The sequence below is a fragment of the Xenopus laevis genome, chromosome 5L (assembly GCF_017654675.1).
Source record: "Xenopus laevis strain J_2021 chromosome 5L, Xenopus_laevis_v10.1, whole genome shotgun sequence".
In the NCBI taxonomy this organism is placed as follows: Eukaryota; Metazoa; Chordata; class Amphibia; order Anura; family Pipidae; genus Xenopus; species Xenopus laevis.
This window is the reverse complement of record NC_054379.1, coordinates 112,411,254-112,427,442: the sequence shown is the minus strand read 5'-3', so window position 1 is coordinate 112,427,442 and position 16,189 is coordinate 112,411,254. Positions and strand designations below refer to the sequence as shown.

The 16,189-nt window shown below is 38.0% G+C and overlaps 1 protein-coding gene across 1 annotated transcript in view; it reads left to right on the top strand.

The window, feature by feature from the left end:
• The window catches only part of atp13a5l.1.L (ATPase type 13A5 like gene 1 L homeolog), a 61,436-nt gene extending 45,784 nt beyond the window's left edge, over window positions 1–15,652 (top strand). The window contains exons 24-30 of the mRNA XM_041563265.1: window positions 1,829–1,925; window positions 4,444–4,516; window positions 5,340–5,514; window positions 6,737–6,906; window positions 7,508–7,596; window positions 12,039–12,119; window positions 13,331–15,652. Coding sequence (XP_041419199.1) covers window positions 1,829–1,925; window positions 4,444–4,516; window positions 5,340–5,514; window positions 6,737–6,906; window positions 7,508–7,596; window positions 12,039–12,119; window positions 13,331–13,585 — 940 coding nt within the window. The 3' untranslated portion in view covers window positions 13,586–15,652. The remainder of the gene's footprint in view (window positions 1–1,828; window positions 1,926–4,443; window positions 4,517–5,339; window positions 5,515–6,736; window positions 6,907–7,507; window positions 7,597–12,038; window positions 12,120–13,330) is intronic.
• The last annotated feature ends 537 nt before the right edge of the window (window positions 15,653–16,189 follow it).

The window sequence follows — 16,189 nt, the reverse complement described above, 5'->3', positions numbered from 1 at the left end:
TATAGTTGTATAGTTAAATCGTTCGAATCAAAGTCAAAGTCGAAAGGTCATAGTAGCCTATTAGATGGTCGAAGTACCCAAAAAATGACTTTGAAATTCGAACTTTTTTTCATTCGAATCCTTCACTCGAGCTTAGTAAATGTGCCCCTTAGAATTCGCACATCAGTGAATTTGCAGAGTACGAATCATTTGCCTGAGCGAAAATTCACCTGGCGATAAGCCGAGAAACTACGCTAGTCTCTTTCACTAGCAAATTGTCCTTTACGCCTGTTAGTAAATTGGAGATGTCCCTGTGGATGGGATTTCTGGTGAATTTTCTCTATCGACGGCCACTTCGCCCTTTAGTAAATCTGCCCCATAGCATTTAAAGAAGGAGGAAAGTCCCACCGGGGAAGTGCAAATTTAGTTAACTTGCTTCTGAACTTGTGTAAGCAATGACAATGCAGAGCAGCTTTACAGTGGTCGGCAGTTGTGTAACGTTTAAACGTTTAAAGGGCAAATTCCACTGATCGCAATGAATTAAAAAAGTTGAGGTAAAGTCTTGCCACAATGAACTGCCTGAATTATTAGCACAACTGTTAATGGAACTATTTATAAGAACTATTATTTTTGAGTAACCTCAGCTGGTTATTTTAGTAGCTATTTACTGAATTATATAAGTATCTTCTACATGAACTTTTCAGCAGTGGAATGTCTAGTTATTGGGCCCAAGCTAAGGTCAGAGGGCCCCTAAACTTTAAGAACAAGACATTTCCATAAACATATATTGCAGCTGCTTATCAGTACTACTGAGCTACTTATAGTTCCTGGCCCCCCAGCAGAAAATTTACTTGAACAGGGGCCCAAGATGTTTCATGGCAGCCCTGCTCTTCGCTACTATTCTTGTATTCTTGCCATGCCACCATCTTAATTCCTTTCCCAGGGATCCCTTGTGGCTAAAAAGTTGAATTGTTACTCTATTTTGCATGCACTCGGCCCAGGGCAAGAGAAAAGCCCCTGACACTTATTAGAATAGTACCTGGGCTGGCATTGTTATCAGCGAAGAGGAGCACTGTCTAATGTAAGTGATTATAATAATGGGGAACGTTGTATAACACACTGGCACCCACAGTGATTCATTATTTCTTTGTTCTTTAACCTGACAGTAATTCAATATATTTAGTCATTTATGTTGGTTTATTGCATTCATGTCAGATAAACCATGTCATGTCAGTACTGTTAATTGTTAAAAAGTATAAAATGAGTACAATATACACAAATGTATTGAAATAAACGTTCCCATTATCCTACAAGTTAAAAGGATTCTCCAATTTTCTCTGTTGTTCTATAAATATGTAAGAATATTTTTTTTTTAAATTCTTTATTTTAGTTTTATGCAAAATACAGAAAATGCATTGGTACAAGATTTCTACAGTGAAGAATTCCAGCATGTATTACAGTTTGTGATCTTATACTAACCATTCTTTAGGTATAATATGTGCTATCTGTAGCATATATGTCCTGTATCATCTTTTTATAAACATTAAAATATAAAATATAATAGCAAACTGTGTTGGGCAAACATCTATCATCGCATTCATTATCATAATGGCAGTTAGAGGAGTGCGCATGTATGGGATAGGTAATCTTATAATATGTAGTGATTGAATATCAAGGATCTCGTTAATGCTATTGGATTGGCTGGTTGCAATGTAGTAGAAAAAATGGTGCAGATTCGGGTATTGTCATGTCCGTGAATCTGGGTAGTATCTGTTTAATTTGGTTGTAAGAATATTTTATTTAATATATTTATATATGTTAACATTTTTTTTATCCGTTTCATACACAGGGAAGGACGAAACTCTCTTGTTACTTCTTTCTATATGTTTAAATTCTTGACAATGATTACCCTGGTTGAAATGACTTCATTAGTAATTTTGTTTTGGGTAAGACTCTTTGTTTCTTTAAATATTGCACTTGTGTTCTGTCGGTATAGATTTAGATACGGTCAATGGTTTACCAGCACCCCCTGCAAAAGAACTTCAACCTTAAAGCTGCAACCCGGCCATCCACCCATTCTCCTACCCTCCTTGCCGCACACCCATCCTCCCTCCCCCCCTCCCTCCATTACCTCCCTCTCAGTGGCCCAGCCCTCCTCCCTCTCGGCCGCCCTCCTGCCCATCCTCCAACCCTACCTCCCCTCACCTGCCCATATTCCATTCCTCTCACCTGCTCATACGCCCTCCCTCTCCCCCGCCCACACTACAACCCGCTTGCGTGCCCATACTCTCTCCATCTCACCTTCCCATACTTCATCTCTCTCACCTGCCCATACTCCATCCCTCCTTCTTGCCTGCCCATCCTGTCTCCCTCTCACTTGTCCAGCTTTGTGCAGGTATAGAGCAGGGATTTAGAGCGGGATTTCTTAAAGGCATCCCACGACCATGGGGTCTGCTTCCTCTATAGTTACGCCACTGGATACAATGTAATTTATTGCAGAATGTAGTACCAGTGTTAAATATACAATTAGTATAAATATATAACATTGTTTTGAGAAGAGTCATGCTGCCAAAGATTTAAGATTTACAGTTATCCAATACATTTCCAACCCCCTGTAGTGGTGTGGATTGAGTTTTGTTGCTAAAAAGGGCAGAGGTACAATGGCTACATAGGGCAGAATTACTAAAGGGTGAATTGCCGCCAGCGACCACTTCACATACATCGCGCCACTTCAGCAGGCGCAAATTCACTACCACTACTACGCTAATTTACTAATATGTGAAGTTGCGCCCTGGGCGTCGAACGATGGTGCCTTTTCACTAACGTTACTTTGGCAATGCAAGCATTTCATAGCGAAGATGTGCTAGCGTTCGTTTGTGCCTAGGGAAAATTCATTAGTGATCTTGCGCTTAGGTCAATTTGCATCCTGCGGGTAATTTAACGTTGTATGCATGTATACATGTCCAGGGAACCTTAAAGGAGAAGTCAACCCCTCCCTCCCCTCCCCTGTGTAGGCCCACCTCCCTCCTCCCCCCAGCCTACCTGCCCCCTGGACAAATGCCCCTAACTTGTTATTTACCTCTCCGTGCAGGTCCTTTCCTGCTGAGTTCACAGCAGCCATCTTCTCCCGAGCGCTTTTCTTCCTGGATTCAGCTGCATTTTCTGGCGCATGCGCAGTAGGAAACTTTGTGACTTTTGGGCGCATGCGCAGTAGCTCCGTACCGGCAAATGCCTCCAACTGCGCATGCGCCCGAAAGTCATGAAGTTTCCGATTTCTTTTTTCAGAAACTTTGTGACTTTCAGCGCATGTGCAGTAGATCTGCACTGGTAAATGCCTCCTACTGCGCATGCGCCAGAAAACACTGTTGAATCCAGGAAGAAGAGCACTCGGGAGAAGATGGCTGCTGTGAACTCAGCAGGAGAGGACCTGCATGGAGGGGTAAATAACAAGTTAGGCTGGGGGGGAGGAGGGAGGGGGGCCTACACAGGGGAGGGATCTTTGCACGTAGGGGTTGACTAAAGGATTAATAAAGACAAGGGAGTTAATATAAAGTCCTACACATTAGCCCACTGTAAAATGAATGTTACATATGTTATGAAATGTCTGGAGAAAACCGGCTTCAAAAAATGTGAGGTCACCAGAGTTTTTGGAACTTTAATGCATTTTCAGCACACAGAATATGATGTAAGTGACAGAAGACTGAGGAAGATCTAGCTGCTTTATAGCACTTTGCCTGGTCTGAGGTGGCGAAGTCAACAAAAAGTCGTCTGCCAATAGAGTGCGAACGGACACTAGCGACGGTCTCTTTCACTAGCAAATTGACGTCTGTGCCTGTTGGTGAATTGGCAATGTCCCTGCGGATGCGATCTCTGGTGAAAAGTTGCTAGTGTTAGCCACTTTGTCCTTTAATAAATCTGCCCCATAGATTGAAGTGACAGTGTCTCTGTACAGATCATCTAATCAAAACCCTGTTTTTTGTATGATCGTTTTTTATGCTGGTAAATAAATGCTACGTTTTAAAGCCAATTTATAATTATGGTGTGTGACTCTGCTGGATTAAATATACAGTATATATAAATATATATGTCGGTATGAGTGTGTGTATACAGTATGTATATATATACTGTATATATATATATGTGCACTGGAGGTTTGTTTGGAGGGGTTGGACTTAATGGGCTTTGGTCTCTTTTCAACCCAACTTAACTATGTAACAATAGTTGCAGACTGAGACTGGGTAAAATATAAGTGTTGGCAGATACCATGGGGAAATATGTTTACGTGGCCTTAAATAAATTAAAGTATGTGATGGTACACATCAATTCTATTTCTTGACTGAGGGCTACCTGTATGCATGCAGAGAGATGTTATTGAGAACAGAACCTTTCCTGCCCATTAGTACTGCAGAAACTCTTTGTTAAATGAAAATAAATAATAATACATTTTACATTTTCCTTGTCTAGAAACAAAAGATGGTCAGTGAATCGCATTATCTCCTGCAAGATTTTGCTCTCACCATTCCTATTAGTTTTATAGGTAAGTATCCCATTCAGTGTGAGGATTTGATCTGTAGGGAGCAAAGTAATTGGGTCCAAATTGCTTGGACCATGTTAACACACAACTGTTACAATGGATTGAACCTCAGATGTGGTTGCAGAGCCTCTATAGTTATCTCCCTGGTAAAGCTCCTTCCAACAGATCCAAGTACCCTGACCCCTTTCTTATTAAACAGGTCTGAATAATTCTGTGCAGTCTACCAGAAAATAACAGTATGGCCAAGGCCATGCTAAGGTTCTGCAGCATTAATATTCACATTTTTGTTTATGACCACTTTAATAACCCAGAATGCGATCAGTAGATATTAAAGGAAAACTATAGCCCCGAACGTAGCTCCCTGTAAAAATATATTGAATAATACAGCTCATATGTAAACCTTGCTTCATGTAAATAAACCATTTTCATAAAAATAGAAAATTGCTATTTTAAGAAATAATGGCCACTTACGATTCACAGCACAAATCAAACAAAAGATACATGGTAGGTCACATGAGCCAATTAACACACAGTTCTGTCTTTTGCTTCCACACGTCTTCGCGTTATAGTTAGGGCTGCAGTATTTCTGGTCAGGTGATCTCTGGGAGAACACAGAGAATATTATAATATGTAAAATTGCAATTAATACTTAAATATATTTTCCAGTTTGGTAAGATTCATTAATATAAAACAGAAAATGCATCCATACAGCTGAGCAAGTTTTATAAATGAGGATTTATTTGGCCCACAGTATAAATGTATACATTTTATAACAGCATGATAAAACTGCCAATGTTTTTATATTTGTATTATTTTGTATTTACAGGAAGTTTAAATGGTCCTGCGCCAAAATTAGCTCCATACAGACCCTCCGGACGTATCATGTCACCTTCTTTGTTGCTCTCAGTTTTTTTGCACTCTTTATTTACCATCATCCTTCAGACCACTGCCTTTGTTCTTCTTCAGCAACAGCCGTGGTATAATGAAACCGATATTTCCAGGTAAATGATAATATCCCTGCCCTCCTATGATATATTTGTAATTATATATTAAACTTGCTGTTGCTATGAGTAACCTGAGAAACTACCCAACCTTTTACTGTATATGAAAGAACTAATGGTAAATGCTGCTTGTTATTGGACACTATAGCAAATAGCAGAACTGCACTCTTTTTCTTATATAAACCTTGTGACAGGTCAGCTGAACTTGTTAAAAGTAATTTTTGTAAAAACATCGGCATAATGGCTGTATTGGAAAAATCATTTTTAAAATTCAGTGTTATATTTCCATATTTTTTATTGAAAAAAATAAATAAATATATATATATATATATATATATATATATATATATATATATATATATATATATATATATATAGACACAGTCAATGTGTACACTGGCACTCACCACAATTTAGTTAGTAATCCTGCTAACTTTAGTATTGGAATGGAAATTTAGTAAGTAGGGCGATGGTTGTGGGATAGCTAGGATAGGGAACTGAAGGTGTGCAGGGGCAGATCTGCGGTGGAGGACTAGTCATTACAAATTTACCAGCAAATACTAGCAATACAAATACATTTGTAGTAAGGGCCCTGGTCTTGACTGGTATTTTACCAGCTAGATATCTAGTGTGTGCAAGTACCTACTCCATGCCTTATAGTGCTTCAACAATGCATGCCTAATTTTGCAGTTAACCCTACATGTTCAAATGCCTATCTTTCTGTTTTGTATGGCTGCAGTAAAGCTTCTTTTCTTCTTAAACTTGTCCAGCCTTTTCCCATTCTGCTTCATCCTTGAACCTCACTAAGCCCTTAATAGGGACCAAGGGCTTCTAGTGACCATTTGTAATCCCTGATTTTATGACACCAACAACATAAAATGTGTTGGCAGGGAAAGGGCTAACCATTACAAAACAAGGTTGCTTTGCCATCCCCAGGCATTTTTGCTAGCTTAGTTATAAAGACAAGGTACATAGAAAAAAACTAATTAAGTAAAAATAAAGCTTTGGCAAATAGCATTGCTTTATTTTGGAGCTTTTTGGATGGTGGCGTACCCATTCTTAATAGAGAAAGCTGGTTATGAAATATAATATGGTGCGGCAGCCTAATACTTTAATAAAATGTAAAGGGTATTGCATAGATTTTATTTGCACTCTGTATTCACTTTGTAGTAGTGATAAATATCAATAAATGCTGAGCCTCTTTTTTAAATGTTCTCTGCAGTGCATGTCTTCCATTAAATCAGAGCACAGAAAATATCACCATGAGAGTGCCTGATAAGACAGTGAACTATATAACAACTATGGAGTGGATTGTTACTTCAATGAACATCGTTATACTAGAATTTGTCTTATGCAAAGGAAGGCCGTTCAGACAATACCTTTATACTAACTGTAAGTAATAAAATTTGAGTAGGTCTGATAACATGGAAAACTGCCAGTCTGGAGCATTCTTTGTGTTATTCAAATATGCCTTTAGCTTTCTGGTTACCATGGCAGAATTCTTACATTATGTGATGCATTTTCCATAAAAACAATGTATTTTGAAAAAAATATAGCTACTTTTATTTCTTTACAGGGGGTGTATTTGCCCCTATATTGTTTACATCATTGATTTTTCATCTTGCACATACGTCCCTGACATAGTGGAGCTTTACAGTCTTGGTCTCTCTTGCATTCAGAAAACAGTTCATCTGCCTGTATGATATGGGGTAACTCCATGCAGAAAATAGGAGAACATACACTCCTTGCAGATAATGCCCAGGCCAGAATCCAAATACAGTGTATGCCTTTATTTTTTGATATCCACATAGTAAACTAGTAATAGAGCTAATGTTACGGCTGGACAGATTCAGGTACAGATAGCATGCCTGAGTTCAGTTTCACTGCATTTGAGCATTTTTTAGCATTTTAACAGGATGTCTGTTTTGGGTAACGAAAGTGCTAAGAGCTGTATTGTTAATTTGAATTGTTTACTCTTGACTCTATTTTTCAGACATGCTCACCCTTGTAATAACCATCCACGTGGCAGTCTATATATTTTTGCTGTTTGCCAATATTGAATCAATATACTTATTTTTTGAGGTACGTATATATATATATACAAATAGAGATTTGCTGGTACCATTTACATACCGTATTGTGTTGGTGTAACTATTTAATCATTCCATTCAATGGAACACTGTGTATGACATACTATATTTACTAAGGCTTTTTAATAACAAGAATACATTTGTTTCAGTTCTTGTAACCCACATCAATCAATCAGCAGTATACAATTACTGGTTTGCTGTTTGATAGCAAAATATGTTCATTTGCCATTGGTCAGTTACTACATTAGCCTTAAGCAGGAATTCTTAGCCCATGGGTCAAGATGGAAAATGGGATTCTCATGAGGTTATGGTGGCTTTTCATAAACTATTTAATTATACCAATGGGGTCATGTCATTTTCAAAGTTTCCCGTAGGTCTTAAAGGGGTTGGTCACATTTGAGTTAACTTTTAGTATGATGAAGAGAGTGATATTCTGTGGCAATTTGCAATTGGTTTTAATTGTTTATCATTTGTAGATTTTGTTATTTAGCTTTTTATTCAGCAGCTCTCCAGTTTGCAGTTTCCTCACTCTTGTTGCTTGGGTCCAAATAACCCTAGCAACTATGCATTCATTTGAATAAGAGACAGGAATATGAATAGGAAAAGGCCTGAGTAGAAAGATGAGTAGCAATAACAATACATTTGTAGCCTTACAGACCATGTTTTTTTAGATGGGGTCAGTGACCCCTATTCTAAAGCTGGAGAGAGTCCGACGGCAAATAATTAAAAAAACATAAACTATAAAAATAAGTAATGAAGACCAATTGGAAATTTGTTGCTTTGGTCTACTAGACCTGATGCAAATGGACTTTTATTACGTGGGCAGCATGGTGAGCAAAAAGGAAAGATGTGCTCAGCACTAAACAATTTTAAACTATATTTTATACACATGTATACAGACAAATGCAAATCCATTCACAGATGGTCAAATACCAAATCTTCCACTAAATATTTGGCAGAATATTGAACAAAAACATAACACTTTCATTAGCTAGACCTTAAAAGTCACATGATTTTATGGGTTTGGATTTGGTTCAGCTGGACACAGGCGCAGATTTAACAAGGTTTTCCTGTCTGGGTTTCGGCAGTTGATGACAGTTCATGAATCCTCTTAAAGGGATTCCGTCATGATTTTTATGGTTTAAAGAGATACTGACACCTGAAATTAAACTTTTTTTTACATCTATTATAATATTGGCTTTGCAAGCTACTTCTAACTTTGCCATAAAGTATTTGCATGATGCTTTTACATTACCTGTCTGATCCCCCATGTTACTGTATGAGGGGGCTGCCATATTTGTGCAGCAGGAGTCCGTTAGCATTAGAAACTGTAACTAACAGGCTGAGATGGGACAGTCAGGTTGGCAAAGTCAGAGTGTCAGAGAGTCAGGCTTAGGAACTTTAACTAACAATTATATACAAAAACAAACCTCTCAGCAACAAATGATCAACATGACCTATAGGTAACATTTAATGTACATTCATATGCTAAAATTCATTTTTAAATGTCAGTATCACTTTAAGTTACACTGTTTACATTACAAATAATTCTCTCTACCATTTAAAATTGTATTTTTGAACAAAAAAATATATTTTTTAGCTGTAATATTGATGTGGAGGCAGCCATCTCAGTGCTTTGTGGCTGATTCTGAGCTTTGAGAAGGGGCCAGCACTTCAGGATGGAACAGGATGTTTCTCCCCTTCTCACTATATTTAACCATGACCCTAGTCATGCTCCCTGGTAAACCTAGTGGTAAACATGAGAATAGCAGCAGAGTTATTCCTGCTTGGCTGCTAAACTCATGTCTACTACTACTCTGTCTACTACTACTACTACTGGGGCTTTTAGCAATGCAAATAAATCCTTCAGTAGAGGGGTCAGGTAGCAGTTTATCTGGTTAACTGCCCATTGTTCTGTTGATAGACTGCTAGGGGGGTAAAATGGAGGGGGGGATATCACTCCAACTTGCAGAGTAGCAGTAAAGAATGACTGAAGTTTATCAGAGCACAAGTCACATGTTTTGGGGGTACCTGGGAAATGGACATCATGTCTAGCCCCATGCCAAATTTGAAAATTAAATATAATAAACAGTTTGCTCTTTTGAAAAATGGATTTAAGTAACTGATGCGTTTTGAAAAACACATGTTTTCCCACGACAGTATCCCTTTAAGTTGTCTGCATTTGATGGCTTTGACTTGCGGAATGGACTGTAAAAAAATTTTACCAAAAACTCACCACCTGAAACCTTACAAACTTTATTGCATTGAAAGAAAACCATGATGATCTGCCTCTGACTTGCAGACCACCCTGCTCCCCCATTAAGAGTTATTCAGCCCCTCCCTCACCTTGTACCATGTTAAAGTGATGGATTATTGGACTTAAAGGACCAGTAACATCAAAAAAAGTTTAAAAAATTTGTTACATCGAAAAATAAACACCAAGACAAATTAAACTTCAAAGCCTTTATTAAGCCTTTATTAAGAAATAACTTACCGAAACTCTACTTCCGCTCCTGTTCAGAAAAGACGACAGGGCGAGGATCCATCATGCAGCGCTCTATTTCTTCTCCCTGGCGATCTCCCATATTGTACTGACAGTATGTGAAGCGAGGTGAAGCTTCGTTGTGCATTTCGGATACCTTGATGTACGTGTATGAAACAAGCCTGAATGAAAAGAATCCAAGGAAAAGCGCAGCCATGGAAGGACTGAGTGGGAACTGTGCAAGCAGCCACTGTCGGGATGTTATCTCTCACCCCACTCTGGGGTGCCATTCTAGTGCCATTGGATCTCAGAAGCTGCAAGGAAATGCACGGCTCCCCTGTCTTCTTCCAGTGCGTCCCTTGGCTATGTGTAGTCAGGTGGTCCCTGGCTACTTGGACATGTCAGTAGTGCCGGGGATCAGTAGCCACCTGGATCCCAGACAGGACTCGCAATCCGGTCACTTATGGAAAGCACCTGTCCCAGCAGGGGACATCCCTCCCTTATGTCTGTTTACAGAAAACATGTTTTTATTTGATCACAAAATGTCCTGAGCACAAACGGCAACATGTATAACTAGGGGGAAGCACTCAGGCATTTATACAGAATTGTCAAGGTGAATACTAGTTTATAAATAATACTTACCCTACAGTTATGTGAAGTGCTGTACACGGTTTACAATATAAAAAGGTGAGTATTGCACCACCTTGTGGTTACAGTGGGCATGTCATGTACATATGAACTAAAGCAAAGGGAAATTGGCTATTTTATACCCGAATTTAATGTTCTAACTGTTGCCATTAATACATCTAGTTGCTGTGGTCCAAATTACCCTAGCAACTATGCATTGATTTGAATAAGAGACTGAAATATGAACAGGAGAGGCCCTGAATACAAAGATGAGTAAAATAACAGTAGCAATAACAATAAATTTGTAGCCTTACAGAGCATTTGTTTTTAGATTGGGTCAATGACCCCATTTGAAAGCTGGAATAAGGTCAAATAATTAAAAAAGGCAAATAATGAAAAAAAACTAAAAGAAATGAAAAATGAAGACCAATTTAAAATTTGTTTTATGTAATTTTTTTCTTATGCTCAAAGTAAAGGTGACAAAGCCACTGTTTCTATGAACTCAGCATTTTAATTAATGTTAAATTGAAAGTTCACTTTTACTCAGAGCAGATACTTTTGTGGAGTGTACCAGTGGTGTAACTTGAACTTGCCCAACCCCTCAATAAAAAATTTACAGAAGGACCCGGCGTGTATAGTCCCTCCAACCCTGGCCCCCACCTGGTCAGCTCACACTGCTGCATGAGAGGGTTTGGGAAGGGGCTACAATGCAGCAGACCCTGCAGTCTGGGCCCCCGCAACTGCAGGGTCCGTTGTATAGGTAGTTACACCACTGGAGTGTGTAGTAATTTGCTTTTTTTAAATTTACTTCAAGAAGGGGGAATTGCCTTGTACACTGCAAATATTCTAACTAGAGACATCACTTTCTAGTTCACACTTGTGGACAAATGGCACATGAGCCAATTTTCATTTCATATGCTGAGAACTGGTTAGATTTAATGAACCAGGAATGATTATATGACTATACAGCTACATTAACACCAAAAGCTCTACAGTATGGATGGACCACCTCTGGCCGTACAATTGAACTACCAGTTGTAATCCTGGAGGGCCACGAGCTGTGGATTTCTGTTTTGCAGATCCAGGATAGTAATTATGATTCTGTATGGGATGGCTTATATTTTCTTCTTATGTAGACTTGATAATGGTTTATAAAATGACATGGGACACATATAAGAACTTAATGTAGTCTTCAGTGCAGAAACTGGGAATGACAGAATATACAGAATTACAGTACCCTCAGCTGATCAGTTATCTGTTTTTTTTTGCATTTTCTACCTTCATTAGTAAGAATGATACTAATTGTGTCTATATTTTAACTTTAGGCTGTTTGCACTCCCTATTACTGGCGAGTTTACATCTTTTTTATGCTCCTTATACACTTTGTTATATCCTATACTGTGGAGGTAAGTCTCCTTTAACATAACTGTACTTTGGATGTACCTCTAATACTAATAATTTAAATTGAATATGAACTCCTAAAGGATTATGGCAGAATATGTCCAGCACAATGAGTATCTGAGAATTCTGAAATAATTAAAGTAGACATTTGTTGCAATCAAAATTTATTATGTCTTGAGAAAGGTCTCCTGAGTGGAACCGAAACATTGACTGTAATAAATCTCTATTTAAATGGTTTCATAATGCCCAGTAGTGCTAATTGTGTTGCACAAAATGCAAAGTCTAGGTCCAGCAGTGTTGAACTGGGGTACCTGGGGCCCATCACAGAACCTTACCCTAGTGGACCACTGAACACATACTCAGAAATACCCCTACTACCCCTCCCCCACTCCTGGCTTGCACCAATGTATTATATTCATGGACAAGCAAGGTCAACAAAAACAAAGTGGGGCCTAATGTGAAATTTAATCTTAAACCATAATTTCCCAGAGACATGTCAGTTTAATGAATGCAGAATATGGATGAGCATATTAACCCAAGACATGCTGGTATAATCACTACAGAAAATAGCTAAACAGCATTTTAACCCCAGACAAAATCTGCCCCTGTATGGCTGAAGATAAAAGTTATCTGTGTCCTAAGTATGTATGTAACTTCGGCAGAATTTGTCTGCATATCAGGGGTCCATGACCAAATGCAATACTGCTAAAGTGGTCTTGAACGAGAAAATTATTGGCAGGCAGCAAAAACAGGGCCCTTGCCAACGCTCCCTAAATTGTGGTTTAGAATGAGGCACTAGGTGTGGGTAGAGAACAGGATGGGAAATGCCTTACATGCTTCCCCCAGCCCTCACATCATAAATACTGCACTAGCAAATGCAGGAAACCTCTTTTTTTTTAATCTGGAAGAAGCAGGTCCTTACGGCCTCTTCTGGAGTGCAACAACCCTTGCCTGTGGGCACCAACAGCAGGACAGTTCTTGGCACAAATGCCTGGTTTTTCAATGAGCCCTATTATACTTTTTCTAGTCAGATGGAGGAAACTTTATCCAGATATTTGATGGCTCACTGTATCCCACCATTTAAACAGATCACTACACATTTTCTACTTGAACTAAATGCTGTAAAACATTGTGTGTTGTGTGCCAGATGAACCATGTAATATCTCTAATTCTGGTAAATTCTAGACTCCACAACTGAAATGTCATTCTATTACAGGAAGGAATCCTTGAAAACAGAAAACTTTGGATATTAATAAAGAGGCTTTGCAACTACGAATCAAAAAGCCAGTACAAGAAATTGCAGAGCAGCTTAGAGATGGACACAGAATGGCCTCCGCACAACAGAACGGATTATGCGAGCAAGTCTGTTTCTGTCACGGACAGCAAAACCATTGTTTTTACGGATGCGCCTTCCTTACCAGCCATTAACTCAGGGAAGCATGGAACACCATGTAGACACAATGTCATTTAATACATAGTAATACCAAATGTATTCATTCTGAACTGAAAAGGGCCCTTCTCAGATGGTGTGGTGGTCATGATTATGATACACTATGTTGAAGAGCTGGGTTATGTGTCCCTGCAAGTTTCTACAGGAGAGCCTGTACCTGGTTTCAGGCAGGATACTCTGACACTATTTCTTTGGGGCCCTTCATTGCTTGCGCTTTCTTGTCTAGCATGATTTGATTTTAAATGTATTTTTAAAATATATATAAAAAATAACACAGATTATGCAGTACTAATTGGCCCTGATTATTTTATATCAACAAGGACATTAACATCTATTTCCTTGGCTGCCAAGACATGTATTACAGAATTTTCAACAGATTATATGTTAATATGTGCCTTATATAAATACTTATCTAACGCTTTGCTAGTGCCATACGTTTTCAGATTTTTCATGGAGTATTTACTAGAATTTTTATTGGAACATAACAATATCAGTAATATTCTGCTTACTAGTGTTTAGTTTGAATATAATGCTACAGGCTTTATTTGTTGGTAATCACTTAGCTGACTAATTAGCTAAAAACTATGTAGCTTTAACATGATATCAAGGAAGGTCTTGACTTTTGATGTGTTTCATTAGCTTGAGCAGCATATTTTGGTTCAGGCTTAAACTGTTAGTAAACTACAGTATGAATTGATGTTTCCATTTATTCCACAGTATATGTTTTGCTCTGGATGTAGGTCCCCCTGGAAGCTACCATGAGGGAGAAAAGTAAACTGCATAAGATAGAATTCCCAAGGGGCCTTGTTGAGGGCGGTGAACTTAGGATACCTTCATGAAATTTGCAGAAACAGAGTCAAAGCCAACAAGCTGAATAGTCAGACACAGTCATGGGAGAGGCTGGGAGAACATACAAAAAAGGAGAATATGAGTAAAACAGAAGCAAATGGAGGAAGTGAAAGCAGTAGAACACTGGGAAGGAAGTGAAAATTGTACACAGCAAGGGGGCAAACATGTAAGTATGTAACAAAGGGTGAGATGTGACAATGTGATAGAAAAACAACAATAAAAACCCTCTTTTCTATAGGCTCAACAAACAGGCCACCTTTGGAAGTAGTCTATTCATAAAACTAATTGCCATGGTTCATTTGAGTATGCAAATATTTGCAGCTTAAATTGTGGCCTCATGTCATCCATTGAGGTATTACACCAATAAAAGACAAATATTTTAATGTTTCATTGATCCTTTCTTAAAGCAATTGGACCAGGATGTGAAATAAATTTGAGGTGGACACAAATGAGCTACAGTATACTGCCCAGTAAACATTATGTTATGGTAATGTTTGGTATATTCGGGCTTTATTACATATTTTTATGCATCAATTGCTGTAGTAAGATGATCTCTGCTTTCATGTAGTGAAACTGTACATCAGGGAAGAACAGTCATCAGGGTGTTACCATATTAATTGCATTTGGGTGATGATTAAACATTTGCAGATGTAAGATTTTTTTTATACCTTTTTACCACTGACTGTGCTGGCCACAGTTCAGATCTCCATCTGAAGTTGGAGAACTATAACTCTACACTGTAGCTGTTACAAGATTAGGGGAATCACCTAAATATAACCTAGGAGACTTTTGGTTAACAATTTATATCACTGTGATTTATAATAAGTGACCATCTACCTGAAATGTTTTAAATACAATTTTTACTCTTTTTTAATCTTATACTTATATATTGCTATATTATATTGTTATATGTTTATATTGACATATTTAAATTGTTATATGTTTAGTTCCTGGCCAGCCAGGTTTTAAAGTGGATAAAAGTGAATACCTTCAGAAGGATTTTAATTCATCGATCGAACGAATATCCTTCGATCCAAAAAACAATACACCTTTAATCTTCTAATTATTTGTTATCCTCAAAAGGACCATGGGGATTTGAGGTGTGATCCAGACCAGTTAAAGTCTGAATTTCCCTGAATGCCACATTACCTTTATTAATTATTGTACCCAAATATTTACTCTCCATATGATGTGCCATATGAATATTAATGAGAATTAATAAAGCTATGTTTAAACTTTCATTTTTGTGTGTTCCTTTGATGCACATTGATCTTTTTCCTGTTATCCTCAGGCTAATCTGGTTTCCTTACACAGTTCAAAAAATACAGACAGGTTAAGTGACTTCTGATATAACTGCGTGTGCATAATTGTGTTAGTAATTTTAGACTGTAAGCTCCACAAAGGCAGGGAACAATGTATAGCACTGTGAAATATGTTGTTATAATAAAAATAATAACATTATGGTTGTTTAATTTTACATTTAAGTAAATGAGGGATTCCAACTGCTAATATTGATCAAAAGGCTATATAAAAACAGGCTGCATAGCAGACAATACCATATTTTGATATATAAGTGAACATCTTTCACCTGCAGTAAGCCACACAGCCTCACACAGCAGTAGATTTTTTGCCTGCCAGTGTCAGTGACCCCAATTTAAAAGGTGGAAAGAGGCAAATGAGGAAGGCAAATAATTCAAAATTTTAAAAAGTAAATAATGAATACCAACTGCAAAGTTACTAGGAGTAGGACATTTTATAACATAATAAATGTTAACT